Source organism: Mobula hypostoma, chromosome 2, assembly GCF_963921235.1.
Source record: "Mobula hypostoma chromosome 2, sMobHyp1.1, whole genome shotgun sequence".
Lineage (NCBI taxonomy): Eukaryota > Metazoa > Chordata > Chondrichthyes > Myliobatiformes > Myliobatidae > Mobula > Mobula hypostoma.
Window position 1 is genome coordinate 234,958,079 of NC_086098.1, and position 18,481 is coordinate 234,976,559.

The 18,481-nt window shown below is 43.2% G+C and overlaps 1 protein-coding gene across 4 annotated transcripts in view; it reads left to right on the forward strand.

Annotated features, from left to right (window-relative positions):
• bnipl (BCL2 interacting protein like) overlaps positions 1 to 18,481 on the forward strand; it is a 78,516-nt gene that overhangs the window by 37,364 nt on the left and 22,671 nt on the right. For 3 of the 4 annotated variants that reach the window (XM_063041633.1, XM_063041635.1, XM_063041636.1), the window contains exons 2-4: positions 3,994 to 4,089; positions 10,315 to 10,385; positions 13,978 to 14,205. In XM_063041633.1, coding sequence (XP_062897703.1) covers positions 3,994 to 4,089; positions 10,315 to 10,385; positions 13,978 to 14,205 — 395 coding nt within the window. The remainder of the gene's footprint in view (positions 1 to 3,993; positions 4,090 to 10,314; positions 10,386 to 13,977; positions 14,206 to 18,481) is intronic. The other variant, XM_063041634.1, reaches the window with a different exon arrangement.

Consider the following 18,481-nt stretch of genomic DNA (forward strand, 5'->3'; position numbering starts at 1 on the left):
GTTAATTAAGCAGGAATGCTGAACTAAGACCAAGAGCTGATCGGCTTTGGAAGTCCAGGGGTGGGGCAGGGTGCGGTTGGTCTGGAATTTGGGGGGGGGGTGGCGGTGGTGGGCCGCGGGTTGCAGCTAGCTGACTGGGGGAGAGGGGGTGGTATAGTGCAGCCGATTCCTGTTCTTTGTCATAGGAAAGTACAGCACAGAAACAAGCCATTTGACCCATCTAAGCTGCTTATTTAAGCTGCTTTTAAGCTGCTTAACCATTTAAGCTGCTTATTTCCATCCAGATGTACCAGGACCCAAGTCCTCCATATCCCTACCACCCATGTATCTATCCGAACTTCTCTTAAACGTTGAAATTGAGCTGGCATGTGCCACTTCTGCTGGCAGCTCTTTCCACAATCTCACAACTGTGAGTGAAGAACTTGCCCCTCATGTTCCCCTTAAACTTTTCACCTTTCACCCTTAACCCGTGACCTATTGTAGCTCCACCCAACCCCAGTGGAAAAAGCCTGTTTGAACCCCTCATATTCTTATTTGTTTCATTCTTTTGCCCTAAAGCTCCTATTTGATTAGAGCATAGAATCTAAGTTGCTACCTCAGGAGAGTTTTCTCCAGTGCCTTGGCCAACATTGTCCCTCAGTGAAACAGATCATCTGGTCACTTATTTTGCTTGGTATTGGTTGATGTACTTGCCTACATAACAATGGTGTTGCTTCCTTCAATTCTGCTCTCACCCTTTCTATTTAAGGAACATTTAAGAGACTATTGGGTACAATGATGAAAGAAAATTGGAGGGCTATGTGGGAATGAAGGGTTAGATTGATCTTGGAATAGGCTAAAGGGTCAGCACAATATTGTGGGCCGAGTGGCCTGTACTGTTTTATGTATTTGCATGATGCTGATCTTCTATCCCCACAGTATTGTGCAACTGGAAAACTATTTCTTCCAGAGTGAAACATGATTAAGATAATTTCCTGTTTGTTTCCGGATACTCTGGAAATCTGACTAGGTATTTTGTGGCCCAAATTGCATCTGATATGATCTTAGTGTGCCAGCTGAGTGGAAGACAAAACTATTGCGACTGTGGAGCACTGTGTTGCTGAGGGCAGGGAGGAGACTCAATTATCATTGGGGAACTCCAGAACAACTTGTGCCTTTACATCATAATGCTGTGGTAGGAGATGTGTTAGTCACAAACTTGCCTTTTATCCTGGAGACACAAGAGACTGCATCTTCTGGATTTCAGAGCAAAGACAAACTGTCACGACATAATGCAGGCTCTTCACCTGGAACAGCCAGCACTGCCCAGCAACCCCTGATTTAAGCCCAGCCTCATCACGGTCATTTACAATCGCCAGTTGACCTACCAACCTGTACGTCTTTGGACGTGGGAGGAAACCAGAGCCCCCGGAGGAAATCCACATGGAGAACGTACAGACTCCTTAGAGACAGCGGCGGGAATTGAACCTGGATCGCTGGTATTGTAAAGTGTTGTGCTAACCACTACACTTCCATGCTGCCCTGCTCAACCTGCTGAGTTTCTTCTTGCCTCCCGTTACGCCTCTAGGGGCGATGATGGTCCTCCATCTCTGTCTGTCCTTGGCCACCTTCTGTATTGTGCCCCAGGTGTAGTTCAGGGTCTTCATTTCTGCCTCTACAGTATGGCACAAAGTTGTATTTGGTCTCCTGCGTTTCCTCTGTCCTTCGGGAGTCCAATGAAGTGCTGTCTTGATGAAGGAGTTGACCTCGCTTCTTATCGCGTGCCCAATTCATCTGCGATGTTTCCTTAAAATGATTGTGGCCATGTCCTCTTGATGACACTGAAGGTGTAAAATGTGATTGGAGATCTTTCTTGACCAGAAAATATGTTGGATCTTCTGGAGGCTCATGCTGTGAATTGACAACAGCTTGGCAAGATCGTTCTCTGTCATAAGGCCATTTAAAAAAAAAGAGCGGGATTTGGCCTATTGAATCTTCTCTGCCATTTCATCATGACTGATCCATTTTTGCTCTCAGCCCCGATCTCCTGCCTCCCTCTCCCTCCCCATCCCCGTATCCATTCATGCCCTGACCAATCAAGAATCTATCAAACGCTGCCTGAAGTATACGTGAAGAATTGGCTTCCACAGCTGCCCTTGGCAACAAATTCCACAGATTCACCACTGTCTGGCTAAGGAAATTCCTCCTCATCTCCATTCTATTCTGAGGCTGTGGTCTTAGATACTCCCTCTCCACATCCACTCTATCAAGGTCTTTCTCTATTCAATAGGTTTCAATTGGCACCCCTCATTCTTCTGAATTCTGAATAAAGGACCAAAGCCATCAAACGCTCTTCATAAGCCACTTAATCCTGGAATCATTTTCATGATCCTCCTTTGAACCCTTGCAGTTTCAGCACGTCCTTTCTAAGATAAGGGGCCCAAAACTGCTTACAATCCTCCAAGTGAGGCCTCACCAGAGCCTCAACATTACATCTTTGCTTTTATATGCTAGTCCTCTTGAAATGAATGTTAACATTACATTTGCCTTCCTCACCACAGACTCGACCTGCAAATCAACCTTTAGGGAATCCTGCGTAAGGATTCCCAAATCCCTTTGCGCCTCAGAATTTTGTATTTTCTATCCATTTAGGAAGTAGTCAACTCTTTCATTTCTTCTACTAACGTGCATGGCCATACACTTACCAACACTGTATTCCATCTGCCACCATTCTCTTAATCTGTCTAAATCCTCTGTAGCCTCTCTACTTCCTCAAAACTACCTGCCCCTCCACCTCAGCAAACTTCTCAATAAAGCCATCAATTCCATCATCCAAATCAGTGACATGCAACTTGAAAAGAATTGGTCCCAACACAGACCCCTGTGAAACTCCACTCGTCACTGGCAGCCAACCAGAAAAGGCTCCCTTTAGTCCCACAATTTGCCTCCTGCCAATCAGCTACTGCTTTATCCATGCTAGAATTTTTACTGTACTACTATGGGCTTGCAGCTTGTTAAGCAGACTCATGTGTGGCACCTTGTCAAAGGCCTTCTGAAAATCCAAGTACACAACATCAATTGGCTCTCCTTTAAAGAACTCCAACAGATTTGTCAGGCAAGATTTTCCATTGAGGAATCCATGCTAACTACAGTCTGTTTTATCATGTGCCTCCAAGTACCCGAAACCATATCCTTAACAATGGACTCCGACATTTTCCTAACAACTGAGGTCAGACTAACTGGCCTATAATTTCCTTCCTTCTGCCTCTCTCCCTTCTTGAACAGTGAGTGACATTTGCAATTTTCCAGTGTTCTGGAACCACTCCAGAATCTAGTGTTTTGTTTTTTTGAAGATCATTACTAATGCCTCCACACACTCTTAAGCCACCTCTTTTAGAACCCTGGGGTGTTGTCAATCTGTTTCAGGTGACATACCTACCTCCAGACCATCAGTTTCCCAAGAACCCTTTCCCTAGAAATGGTAACTTTCCACACTGGTAGTGTCTCCCACAGTGAAAACGGATACAAAATACTTTTTCAGTTGGTCCATCATTTCCTTGTCCCCCATTACTACCTCTCCAGCATTGGTTTCCACTCCCACCTCTTTTACACTTTACGTATCTGAAGAAACTTTTGGTATCTTCTTTAATCTTGGCTAGCATTCTGACCTGCAGAAGAGTGAGAGTTCCTTCAGTTTATTTTGTGCTTCCAGCTTTCTCATGCCTTCCCTGATCTCCCTGCCTCCACACAGCTATAGGCATTTGTAATATGTGCAGAGTCTGATACAGATCATCTGTAATTAGGGGTGGACAGTTTCGCAGCTGGGTAATCGGTTCAGGGAAATGGCCTTTAGAAGGGAATGAATCTTGGGAAGGTCTGTGATAAAGATGTATTAAAATAATTCTGTGGGGAAGGAATTGCTTTTAGAAGATGGACAGCAGAACTAGGATTTTTATCTCCTGTTTATCTATGGGTTAGCAAGCTAGTGTCTCATTGTAACCTTTACTTTTTTAGTCTACAGAAGGAAGAGCTGGAAACCCCAATCTCTGCACAAGTACAAATTGAGGATATGGAACTCCGGGAAGAATGGCAGGATGAAGAGTTTCCAAAGTAAGATGCTGTCTTCGAGATAATTCTATTATGTTGGAGCCTTCAAGAAGAGGATTCTTAATCTATATTTGTCAGACATTTTTACATATAATTCATACATCTTTCATGTGCCTCTATAGATTTTTCCAAAACAAAATAGAGGCTCATGAAATATGTATGAATTACACTGGGGTTAATCATTTGGACTAACATTATCCTCAGAAGATAGTTATGAGAATAAATATCCTCAAGGTATTTATGATCACACGATTTGATGTGATAGATGAGAAGTTGTTAGAGCAAGTCCAGATCAAAGGAGAATAACTTCAAAGGTAGAACCAGTCATTTAAGGGTTAATAGGGGAGCACCTATTGACACAGCCTGGAGCTCTGACCACGGTAAGGTTATGAGGCTTGTTCTAATTTTGCTGCCTTAGAGGCTGAGTTCTCCCTTCCTGAGTGTGAAAGCTGGCCCAGTAGAGACCAGTCAGTAGAAATCACAGAGTTGCTCTTTGTGGCCAATTGTGGATTCCCTCGTGCTTTTTTTGAAATTAGCCAGTATTATAGTTGAAAATTTTATCCAAGAGAAAAGACTGGAGGAACTTCTTTTGTCAGAAGGCTGAATGAATGCTGATTTTATAAAATAGGAAGGACCATTTCATTAATTTTTATTGATATATATATATATATATATATATATATATATATATAACAATTACAGCATGGAAACAGGCCATCTTGGTCCTTCTAGTCCGTGCCGAACTCTTACCCTATCCTATTCCCACCGACCTGCGCTCAGTCCATAACCCTCCATTCCATTCCTTTCCTGTCCATATATCTATCCAATTTAACTTTAAACGACAACATAGAACCTGCCTCAACCACTTCTGCTGGAAGCTCGTTCCACACAGCTACCACTATCTGAGTAAAGAAGTTCCTCCTCATGTTACCCCTAAACTTTTTTACCTCTAATTCTCAACCCATGCCCTCTTGTTTGAATCTTCCCCACTCTCAATGGAAAAAGTCTAACCACATCAACTCTATCAATCCCCCTCATAATTTTAAACACCTCTATCAAGTCTCCCCTCAATCTTCTACGCTCCAAAGAATAAAGACCTGACTTGTTCAACCTGATTTAACAGAGGACACACTAAAATAGTGGGTAAAAATGTACATAATTGGTAGAAGGAATAGAGGGGTGAGGATTTTAACCCACCCAGAGGATGTCAGACGTCTGGAATTCATTGCTGAATGTATGCTGGAGGGAGAAATCCTCAACATGTTTAAATAGTACTTTGGACGTGTAGTTCCCTTAACCATCAGGGCGATAGACTTCAAAGAAAACTTTTGGCACATTGGCCTTCCTAAATCAATGTATTAAGTACAGGACGCAAACAGGAGGAAATCTGCAGATGCTGGAATTTCAAAATGCTGGTAAACGCAGCAGGCCAGGCAGCATCTATAGGAAGAGGTACAGTCGACATTTCAGGCCGAGACCCTTCGTCCTGACGTCTCGGCCTGAAATGTCGACTGTACCTCTTCTTATAGATGCTGCCTGGCCTGCTGCATTCACCAGCATTTTTTATGTGTATTAAGTACAGGAGTTGGGATGTTGTGTTGAAATTGTACAAGGCGTTGCTGAGGCCTAATTTGGAGTATTGTGTGCAGTTTTGGTCACCTACCTACAGGAAAGATGTAAATAAATGGTTCCTTTTATCAGAGAATGCATCCAGTATACAACCTGACATACTTGTCTCGCAGACCTCCATGATAAATAGAAGAAGCTTAAAAGAATGAATGGCAGAAAAATGTTAGAACCCCAAAGCCCCCTCTACCCCCTCCCACACACACAGGCATCAGCAAGCATCCATGCATCAACCTCTCCCTCCCCCGTTTCAGCAAAAAGCATCGCCGCCCACTAAGCAACAACAAAGCATCCAAAGAGAGACCATGACCTCCAGTCAACGAAAACTATTGTTTCTCCAACAGTTCAACATGTCACAGGTTCTCTCTCACTAACAAGGGACAGAGAGATATCACCCCTTTTCACAGCAAAAGGAGAGACTGACAGTCGCTGTTACGATATTACAGTCTGCCATGTCACTTTTGCATACATCCACCACAGCAAAATCCTGTGAAGCCTCAGTCGGCAACACTGGTCTGGAATTTGTCACCCACAGGCCTGCACCCTGAAGGTGCCACCTTTCAAGCCATGCCTGGAGAATGTGGGAAAGCAGTCATCCGACCAGCTCCAGGAACAGGAACCCGTCCACTGTTTTAAAAAAAAAACAAAAAACTGCAGTTTGAGTGACACTTGTAGATCAGAACCTCAACAGAACCCCTACCTCCTTGAAAAGAGGTGGGGGGGGGGAGAAGAAATTCATTAAAGAGAGGAATTTGAGCTGTTTCCGCAGATGAGCTCAAAGAGGCAGCCACTTGGCCCCATCTTAATTCTGCCCACTCCTCTACAAGATTGAAAGAGTACAGAGGAAATTTACAAGGATGTTGCCAGGACTTGAGGACCTGAGTTATTGGGAAAGGTCATTTAGGTTCGGACTTTATTCCCTAGAATGTAGAAGATTGAGGGGAGATTTGATAGAGGTATACAAAATTATGAGGGGTACGTAGAGGGTAAATACAAGCGTGCTTTTTTCACTGAGGTTGGATGAGACAACAACTAGAAGCCATGGGTTAAGGGTGAAATGTTTCAGAGAAACATGAAGGGGAACTTCACTTCAAGGTAGGTTATGTGGAACGAACAGCCGGCACAAGTGGTGGATGGGGGGTTGATTTCAACATTTAAGGGAAATTTGAATAGAGCTATGGTCCGTTTGCAGGTCCATGTGACCAGACAGGTTAATGGTTTGTCATGGACTAGATGGGCTGAAGGGCCTGTTTCTGTGATGCAGTGTTCTACAACTAAGAGCAGGAATGTGGGATTAAAAGCATGACTTAGACCATTCAGTCTTATGAGTGTGCCCTGCCTTTTACTGCGATGATGGCTAACCTTTTAATTCAATGCCTCCTTCCTGCACTGTAACCTGAAAACCTAAAGATCGATTGGTGTTTGTCCTGAATATAGTCGGCTACTGAAACTGCACAGCCTGTCATGTAGGGAACTCCAAAGATCTGCTGTCTTCCGGGTGACAAAATTCCTTCTCCACTTTCTCTTTAATGGCCAAACTTTGAAACTGAAGTTAGTCAGACAAGCTCAGGTTGTTTTCTCTGGATGGTGGAGGCTGAGGATGTATGTAAGATTGAAGGAGATGTGGATGAATAGGCAGCAAGTATCCTTTTACCCCCCCCGCCCCCCCGAGTCAAAATGTCTAATAGTAGATAACATGCATTTAAGATGAGATGCGTAAGTTCAAGGAGATGTACAGGGTAAATTTTGTTTTATTCTGGGAGTGGTGGCTGCTTAGGTGTGCTGTTAGGGGTGGCAGAAGAAGCGGATATGATATGAGGCTCTGAGATAGGCACGTTAATGTTCAGAGAATGGAGGGATGTGGACTTTAATAGGCAGGATGGAACAGCTTAGTAGATGTTTAATTAGTTTGGTACAACAACCTAGGCTGGAGGGCCTGGCTGTGCTGCGTTGTGTGTACTGGAGATCCCAGCATGGGATCACCTCTATATCTATCCAGTGCAGTGAATCCCTGAAGGATTTGTACTTTTCAAGGACATCACTCCTCATTTCTCTAAATTTGGGTACAGGTAGATACTTTATTGATCTCAAAGGAAATTGCAGTGTCACAGTAGCATTACAAGTGCACAGATAGACAAATTTACAAATATTAGAAGAGAAGTAAGAAAGAATAAAAAATAAATTATCTCGAACAGTCTGAGGAGGGGACATCACTTCCCCAGCTATAGGTTGACTCAATCTAGAGCCTGATGGCTGACGGTAAGAATGACCTCATACAGCGCTCTTTAGAGCAGCACAGTCTTGGTTTATTACTAAAAGTGTTCCTCTGTTCAGCCAAGGTGGCATGCAGAGAGTGGGAAACATTGTCTAGGATTACCAGGATTTTCCGGAGGGTCCTTTGTTCTACCACAGCCTCCAGTGTGTTCAGTTTGACTCCTATAACATAGCCTGCCTTTCTACTCAGTCTATTGAGCCTGTTGGCATCATCAGTGTTGATGGCATTGCCTCAGCACACCACCATATAGAACATTTTACTGGCAACAACAGACTGGTAGAACATGTGAAGGAGAGGCCTGCATACTCCAAAGAACCTCAGACTTCTCAGGAAGTAGAGGCGACTCTGGCCCTTGAACACAGCCTCTGTGTTGGTGCTGCAGTCAAGTCTGTCATCCAGGTGCACCCCCAGGTACTTGTAGCTCCTCACCACATCCATGTCCTCATCAGTAGTAACAGGGAGCAGTGCAGGCTTAGTCATCCTGAAGTCCATCACCATCTCCTTTGTCTTACTGATGTTGAACAGCAGATGATTCAGCTTGCACCATTTAACAAAGTCCTCCACCAGGGCCCTGTATTCATCATCCCATCCTCCCTTTATGTACCCAACTGTTGCTGAGTCATCAAAGAATTTCTGCAGATGACATGACTCGTATTTATTCTAAAGTCTGAGGTATACAGAGTAAATAGGAAGGGGGCCAATACAGTCCCCTGTGGGACCCCAGTGCTGCTTATAGCCATGTCTGACACATAACTCTGAAGCCACACAAACTGTGGTCTGCCAGTATAGGTCCAGTCAGTTGAGTCTTTCCTCATACAGCTAAACAGCTATCTAAAGTAAACTAGCTGGTGAATCATCTCTGGTCTCTCTCTCTTTTGCAAGGGAATTCCTCGTTGGGTATAGAGGCCAGATTGTACATGAAATTCCAGATGCAGCCTCAGCAGAGTTCAACATAGTGTTCTACTTGTGTTTTCCATTCTCTTACAGTAAAGGTCAAGGCACGCGCATTTTAACTTTGTGATTCATGTCCCAGATCTCTCTGAACACCAAAACCTCTCAAACTCTCACCAGTCAAAAGATACTTCAACTTTGTGAATTTTTCCGGCCAAACCTCTCAGTTGCCCACATTATAGTCCATCTGCCATGTCCTTGCTCATTCAGTCAACCTGTCTATATCCCTTGGAAATCTTCCTCTGTCTCCTTGTAACCTACATTGACACCTAACTTTGTTACATCAGCAAACTTGAAAATATTTAATTTAATCTCTTCAACCAGTTAAGTGATTTAGATTGTTAACCTCTTGGGTTGAGCAACAGTCTCCAGGGCAGGTCACAGGTCACAGCACCCCAATTGAAAAAGCACATACTAGTTCCTGCCTTTTTTCTATGGTCTGTTAGTCCATCCTTGATTTGCACTAATGCGCACTAATTTTGTTTAATAAACCCTTGTGTGGCATCTTCTGAATGATCTGTCAAAGTCTGAATACCTCATATCAACTGGTATCTTATCTTGTCTTCTGTTGCCATCTCTTAAAATGTCAACCAATTTGTCGTCCATGACTTCCCTTGCATAAATCTACATCAGCTCGACCATGTTTCTTAAATTTAAGCATTTTTCCAACTGCTGCTTTCAGGCTAACTGAATTTCAAATCCCTCTTTCCTTCTTTAAACATTGAGGTTACGATTGCTGTTTTCTAATACAAGAAAAGTTGTAGAATCAAATGGATTTTAGACGGTGAAAATTATGCATCCACTATCTCCATAGCTTCCACCTTCAAACTCCAAGGATGTGCTCATTAGGGTCCTGAAGAATTATTACCTTCTGTCCTACTAATTTCATCAATGAGTTTTTTTCTTGAAATGTTAATTTCTTTGAGATGCTCTGTTACAATTTTTCTAAGAATGTTTTTGTGTCCTCTTCCATAAAGACAGAGATTAAACAGATTATAATAAATGTTTAATCATTTTCCAATATTTCTTAATGTACTACTTTGACTGGCAGAGCAGCCTAACGAAATTGTTTTCAACCCTATAACCCTCATGATTCCTGTGCTTCTACATTACTCACCTTATCTATTACTGTGTTTTCCCTCATCTTGCCATTTCCAAGTCTGTGACCTATACTTCCCCAGATTGATTTCCACATCCCATTTTTGTGCTCCCCGTACCACTTTGTGATGCTTTCTTGCAGTCTACAACTTTCCTCTTCTGTTCTAATCACAGTGTCTGGTTTTGTAGAATTATGGTCTAATAGCCAAAATGATGCATATTACATTGAAGTGATTCTTTCCTCAGAATTGGAACTCTTTTTATTTTTGTATTTGCAGACCGCTTCCTGAAGACAACGATGCTCTGACAGAGGATGACCTAAATGTCAGTGCAGATGCCAACAGACCTGGTAATTACTTTGGGAATGGGAACCTTTAATGAGAATTCCTGGTTGAAAGGGAGTGACTGCCCCTACTGTGCCTTTGACGATAAGGCATAGGATCAGAATTTGACCATGGCTTATCTGCTCTTCATTCCATCATGGCTGATTTATTATCCCTGTCAACCCCATTCTCCTGCCTTCTCCCCATAACCTTTGACACCCTGGCTAACCAAGAACCTGTCAACCTTTACCTTAAATGTACTGAATGACAGCCCTCACAGCCTTTAGCCTGATGAGGTGAGTCTCTACAGTCCTGATCTCATTCCATCTGCCCAGCTTTACTCTCATCTAAAACAACTATAGTTCCATCACTAAACCAGTAGCCTTGGCTACTGGTTCAAAGTTCAAAGTTAATTTATTATCAAAATACGTATACAGTATGTCACCATATACAACCCTGAGATTCATTTTCTTGTGGGCATACTCTGTAAATCCAAGAAACACAATAGAATGAATGAAAGACTGCAGCCAACAGGATGGACAAACAACCAGTATATAAAAGATAACGAACTGTGCAAATACAAATAAAATAAACAGACAATTATCGGAAATGTGAGATGAAGAGTCTTTGAAAGTGAGTCCGTAGGTTGTGAGAACAGTTTAGTGATGGGGGCGAGTGAAGTCATTCCCACTGGTTCAAGAGCCTGATGGTTGAGGATGTGAGTAAAGCTGAAGCTGGTGTTATGAGTACTACCGTGCTGATGGCAGCAGTGAGAAGTGAGCATGGCCAGGTTGGTGGGGGTCCATGATGATGGATGCTGCTTTCCTGCAAACAATACTCCATGTAGATGTGCTCAATGATGAAGAGGGCTTTACCCATGATGGACTGGGCTGTATCCACAACTTACTCCTGTGCCTGAATAAATTGCAGAAATATTCTTAAAATATAGGAAAATAGAATTGATTGCATCAATACTTATTTGTTGGAAGGAATTTGTAATTGGTTTATTACTGTCGCATGTACCAAGATGCCCTGAAAACTTTTGTCTGCCTGTCTCCCAGAAAGATCATTCCATACACAAATACATTGAGGAAGTTCAAAAGGAAGTAAAAGGCGGGATTTAGTGTTTCATTTACAGTGCAGTGCTGCGAAACAAAGAAGGTGTAAGGGCCGTGATGAAGGTGGATTTCATCTGCAGCATATTCTCATAATGCAGAACAGAGGCTGTTCAATGTTGGTGCTGTTCAGAACTGTTAATGCAGCTCAAGCTTTGGTATTTTCTGCCTGACAGAAGGGGGAAGAAGAGAGAATGACTGGGGTGGGAAGAGTCATTATTGCGTGATTAAATAGTTGGGAAGTTTACTTCTAAAAAGGCTAGAGACCAGGTCTCTAAAAAGTACTCGTGATTTTAAAAACTTCTACAAAGGCTTCACAGAAAAATAGGATTGAATCTTTGGTGAATGCAATGAGTGGGAGTAGGCAGGTTCCAGATGTGTTTGATCCAAAAGGTCATCCTAATCAGGTCTTTGAGTAGCCTATTAGTAACAATGTTGGTTGGAAATATCGGGGCGGGGCGGGGGGAGGGAGAGAAACTCTCTTGATCTCTTGATTTTCTGAGTTGATCTACAGGAAGCTGTAATTAACTTAAACAACTTTGCCACCACCCACTTTCAAATACTATACTTGATGCGAGACATATTGATGTTGATAGATTTTTGTATTCGTGTTCTGCTTCTCAATAAAGACTCCTGTGTGATCATGATAAAATATTATTACTCAGAAAGAGGACATTTGGCTCATTAAGTTTTCAGCAGATCAGTTAGATTTCTCATTGCATCATATGCCATTCAACCACATGTCCACACTGAGCAGTGGGCACCCATCTGGATTAATGCTGTTGACCAGCACTTGCCCATAGCCTACAAACCCTAGTCAACCCTGACCCAATCAAGTGCTCATCCAGACACCTCTTAAAAGCTGGCAGTGAGATCCAGGTACTCTCTGCTCTCTGGGTAAAATGGTCCCCTTCTTAACTCCTCTCTAGATCTCTATCCATTAAGGAGGTTCTATTTTCCACCTTCCCTCTTTTCTGTAACTTTATTTTCCAGTATTTACTTGTTCTAATGAAAAGTTATTGTTTGAAATGTTGAAGTATGTTTTCCTTTCTGCAGATGCTACTTTACCTGCTCTCTCTAGTATTTTTGTTTTTATTTAAAATCCTTAACTCTTGTTGCACAATTAGATCCCTCCATTGGTTTAATCAAATCATTTGCCAACCACTAACAATCTGTGCTCCTGATTAATGGTCCTTCATTGGAAATGGTTCCTCATCAATACTCTAGTCTTGAAGAGCACTATCAAACATTCTCTTGTGTGTGTTCTAAGGGGAAAACGTCAGTGTCCTTTCAAAGTAATGTTAAAAACATTCTAGGGTGAAAAAGTCAAACACTCGAAGGTACTGCTTTAGGATGAAAAGTGTTTTTTAGATTTATGAACAGTTTTTTTTTATGCACTTATGTACTTTTTTATCTAGCTGCTTGCTTACTTGCCTATTTATTGATTGGGATATAGTGCAGGTCTTCAAACCACGCTGCGTAGAACTCTTCATTAACCCTAGCCTTGAGGCCCCTCTGCTGGTCAGGGTCAACCATGGACATTGTATCCTAGCTGTCTATGAGATGAGCAAGCAACAAGCTCACGCTCTCCACGCAGCTGATGAATCCAAAGGAACGGCAGAGACTGATGCAGTTTGGCACCAGAGGTGTCACAAGAGTTGCCAGTCAGCATTGAACTCAACATAGGTCTGCCTTAGGGACTCCACCCCCGGATTTTTTCATCGGGGTTTACTCCTGAAGCCTTCCCCATGAGTGGGTTTGCCAAAAGGCAGCGGAGGTTTTTGAGGTCAGAGTTTTCCTTCTCCTAGATGAGCTGCCAAACTCTGCTAATGAACCCCATCTGCCTGCAATGACTGGCTTTAAGGCACCAGTAACTCACCTTTGCCCTTTCTCCTGTCAGTAGAAACAGTTCCACTGAGTTTAGAAGTTAAGCCACACATGAAAGTCAGGAGCTGGACTTGGTTGTCAGAGGCTATTTGAGATGCACGCCATTGGGAATATTTAATATTTAACAGTTGGTGGGAGCTTATTCCACCCCCCCCCCAGCTATGACAACCTCAAGGAACCCCATCCTAATCATGGGACAATTTACAATGACTAATTAACTTCTTTGGACAATGGAAGGAAACTGGAGCACCCGAAGAAAAACCGCATTCCAAAAGGACGTACAGACTCCTTACGGATGACGTCGGAATTGAACTCCAAACTCCGATGCTCTGAGCTGCAGTAGCATCGTGCAAACCACTACACTACTGGGCACCCAGAGAGTGGTACGTGTCAGGAATGGGCTGTCAGGGGGAGGTGATAGGGGGATATGATGGCAATGTTTAAGAGGCCTTTAGACAAGCACATGAGCAGGGATTGGAGAGACACAGAGCATGTAGAGATGGGGCCAGATGGAATTAGTTTGGGTTGGCACACATAACATGTTTATTCCTGTATTATACTGTTCTGTTTTTGAAAATGCTTTGCTGAGACTTGCCTCATTTTTCCCTCTTTTCAGTGCCACCAAACTCTCTGCAGCTCTGTGGGAATAAGCACAAGAAACGACTCCTTGCGCCAGCCATCAGTTTGAACCTGGAAGGTAGTGAGGAGGTGACATGCTCCGAGGAGAGGACTCCAGATGAATTGGAGGGGGATTCCTGCGATATAAATGTAGATGACTTAGAAACTCCTTCTGATAGTGAATCCTTTGAGTTGCCGGAGAATGGTAATGAATTTGAATGGGAAGGTAAACAAACCAATCAATCCCTAATCAATTCTTGTAATCACGATCTCTGTGCTATTCTCTGCTCCTATCTTTATATTTTCTCCCCCATATTGATGCTAGTTAAGCTTATTTAGTGCTGCAGTAAGCATAGTAGGCAAAGGTCAATGGGCAGCTTGCTTTTGGGAATAGGCCTTAACAGGTGAGCTCCGGCTGGGGATCTCGGTGGATCAGACAACTTCTGTGGAGGGAAATGGGCAGTTGAGTCCAGTCGAGAGAGCCCCTTCTTCTGGACTGAAACAGTAGAGGGAATCTAACCAATATAAAGAAGTGTAGGAAAGTGGTGGGGGGGGCATGAGCTGGCAGGTGATGAGGGCTGATGGGCAGATGGAAGTGGGGAGATGATGGATGGAGGCAACAAAGATGATAGAATCTGATAGGAGAGGAAGGTGGAGCGTGAAACCAAATGAGGGAGGGTGAGGATAGTGGAGGAGGAAACCAAAGGGAGATGTGTGTGAGTGGTGGACAGGAGTGGGCAGAAAAGAGGAAGGAAACTGGGTGGTGGGGGGTGGGAGTTGGGTGTGTATATGACTAATGGGGTAGACAGGGAGGACAGGGGGAGTATGTCCAATTGTTCATTCCACTTGGATGCAAGTTTCTGTCTGGCTGGTTATTCACTGGATCTTGTACAGCCTCTCTACACCATTGCTGATGGAATAGCCTTTAAAACTAGTTGAACCAGTCCATCAGTTTGAAATATTAAATGCAAGTATGGCATGAGGTGTGAGAGGAGAGTCGGTGACAGTTACTGTGATTCTGTTGATCATATCTGGTGATGACTTCATTGTGATTTCAGTACTTCACATAACATGTGAAGCTATAAAAAGCAAGTGGTTTATGATCAGTGCATAGTTGGTATGCCAAATCCTTCTGTGTTACACTCAGCAAGAGAACAGCTGAACAGCTCACTATTCAGCCCTTGTGCTTGTCCTGCCATTATTTTAGCTAGTAGGTGATCGGTATCACAACCTTTATTGAAGATCAATGATCTGATATAATGGTAGACCTAGGTCTGTGCGCATACTGTTTTATTATATTATCCACAGGGACTAGAAACGGATGGCTCACTCTTTATTTTAGCCACTGCAGGCTGAGATCAGGAGCCATGCACTTCACAGCAATATGCACAAGCGCTAATTTGTGCAGCAGTGTAGTTAGTTCCTCATTTTCCCAGGTTGCTTTCACTTTGGATATTGCAGAGAGATTCTTGAAAATAGAAACCAATGTATAGGTGTGGACTTCTTAAGAGGAAGAAGTGGTGTAGGTGTGAGTTCCTGTAAACTGTTACCAAAATAAATGTTCATCGTGCAGCTAAAATTCAGGCAGATTACCGACCCCGCCTTAATGAGTTGTTGTGTTACTCTGTGTCTGTTCACTAAAATAATGTGAGTTAGTCAGTTTTGGTGTTGGTAGGTTTTCATACATTGTCAGAATAAGGATAAGGTATTGGCCATCAGTTACACAGTGGATCTACCTCAAAGTTGTTATGTGCAGCAAATGAGTAGAGACAATTTGCCACCTTGGTTCGTCCATGCTGGGAAACCTGCCTTTTATAGGCTGTGTGTGTAAGCAATTTGATGTGCTATCTGTGTAGCCTTTCAGGTGAATATAAAAGATCTCTGAGCATTATTTTCTGGGAAAGTAAGGAAGCTCACCTTGGTATCCTGTGTCCAATATGTCTCCCTCAGTCTACCTCACTAAAATATTATCTAATCATTGTGACATTTGTAGGGCTTGTTGCTTGTGCTATGTGCACATTCTACATTGTATCAGTGACTACCACTGATGTGGTGAAAGAAACTACCCAAGATCTATGTTTGTGTTCAAGCCCATTCCTAGCATAACCTTAGCAACACACGCAAAAAGCTGGAGGAACTCAGCAGGCCAGGCAGCATCTGTGGAAAAGAGTAAACAGTTGACGTTTTGGGCTGAGACCCTTCATCAGGACTGGAGAAAAAGATGAGAAGTCGGGTAAGAAAGTTGGGGGAGGAGAGGAAGAAAGCTGAAACTGGTAGGTGATAGGTGAAACGGGAAGGGGGAGGGGTGAAGTAAAGGGCTGGGAAGTCAAGAGTTTAAGAGATAAAGGTCTGGAGAAGGGGGAATCTGACAGAGGACAGAAGGCAATGGAAGAAAGGGAAGGGGAGGAGCATCAGAGGGAGGTGATGGGTAGGAAAGGAGATGAGGTGAAAGAGGAAATTGGAATGATGAGGGAAAGGGGGGATCATTACTGGAAGTTCTAAAAATCTATGTTCATGCCACCAGATTGGAGGCTACCCAGATGGAATATAAGGTGTTAGTCCTCCAACCACATCGCAGCAGTTGAGGAAGTCATAGATTGACATGTCAGTATGGGAAGTGGAATTAAAATGGGAAGCTGCTGGGAGATCCTGCTTCTTCTGGTGGACAGAGTGTAGGTGCTTGGTGAAGTGGTCTCCCAATCTACATTGGGTCCTACTGATATGCCGGGGGCCACACTGGGAGCACTGGATACAGTAGATGACCCCAACAGAATCACAGGTGAAGTGTCACCTCACTTGGAAAGACTGCTTGGGATCCTGAGTGGTAGTGAGGGAGGAGGTGTAAGGGCAGGTGTAGCATTTGTTCTGTTTGCAAAGATAGTGCCAAGAGGGTGATCACAGAGGAGGGACGAATGGACAAGGAAGTCACGTAGGGAGTGATCTTTGTGGAAAGAAGGAAGTGAGGGGGGGAGGGAAAGATGTGGTTTTGCTTGGAGGTGAAATCCCATTGGAGATGGCAGAAGTTACAGAGAATTATGTGCTAGAGGCTGGTGGGTGGTAGGTGAGGACAAGAGGAACTCTATCCCTGGTAGGGCAGCGGGAGGATGGGGTGAGGGCAGACGAGCGCGATATGGAAGAGATGCAGCTGAGGGCAGCATTGATGGTGGAGAAAGAGAACCCCTTTTTCTTTGAAGGAGTACGTCTCCTTGGTTCTGGAAATGAAAGGCCTCATCCTGAGAGCAGGTGCAATGGGGACAAGGAATTGAGAGAAGGGAATGGGATTTGTACAAGTAACAGGGTGGGAAGCGATATAGTCAGACAGCTGTGAGAGTCAGTGGGTTTATAAAAGACATCAGTATTTAAGATATCAACAGAGAGATTGAGAAAAGGGAGGGACGTGTTGGAAATGGACTAGTTAAATTTGAGGGCAGGTTGGAACTTGGAGGCAAAGTTGATGAAGTCAACAAGCTCTGCATGGGTGCAGGAAACAGCACCAATGCAGTCGGCAATGTAACATAAAATAACCTACTAAACCTCTTCTGCATTAAGCTAGTCCAGTTTAAACCCATCCCTCGTATAAACTTGCATGTATTAAGCTAGTCTAATTCAAGCCCATCCCTAGTATAACATTACCTGTATTATAGCAGTCTAGGTTTAAGCCCATTCCTAGTATAACTTTAGGCATTAATCCAGTCCAGTTCAAGCCCCTCCCTGGTGTAACATTACCTGTATTAAACTGGTCCATTTCAAGCCCATCCCTAGTCTAACCTTATCTGAATTCAACGTTCCTCCAGTTATTTAATTTTCTTTGCTCCCTATCCTTCACTTTGGTGCTGTGGTTCTGTTCCTAACAACATTCTTCAAAGTAGAGCCAAGTTGACGAGGGTCAATAAGCTTCTCAAGCGCCACCAGAGCTCAAGGTGATCACACTATTTTCACTGTATTTGACATATTATTCTACTCAAGGCTAATGTTAGCTGCCAGATCAGTCTGGTGAGGTAATCTACCCCAATTGGATTAAAGCTTAAATTACCTTTGGAATTCATTACACTTGAGTATGAATGCCCAGTGACAGAGAATATTCAAGAGAGACAAGTGCACCAAGGGAATCAAAGGATCTGGGTTTCAGATAGGAATGGAAGTGAGACAGAAAGTGCCATAATTAATGGTGGAACAGGTTGAAGTGACCACAGGACTTGATCCTCCTACTATTGCTATTCAGAGTAATCCAGTTATAGTTGGGTAGTGCATTGGGCCACTGGGACTGACAGGAGATAATTATTATAGTTTTGTATGACTTCTCAATTGCCAATCTAAGGAAAAAAAAACAATGAGTAAGCAGAGAACATTTGAAGGTTTTCCTTCATAGATTGTGAATTGATCTCCATCAAGAGAGGATCCATGAAAACAATGGTTATCATTTTAATTGCAGCTCAGCAACATTTCCACCCTAAATGAAAATCACCAAAATGAGTTGTTTCATTTGCAGTTTTTGGGATCTT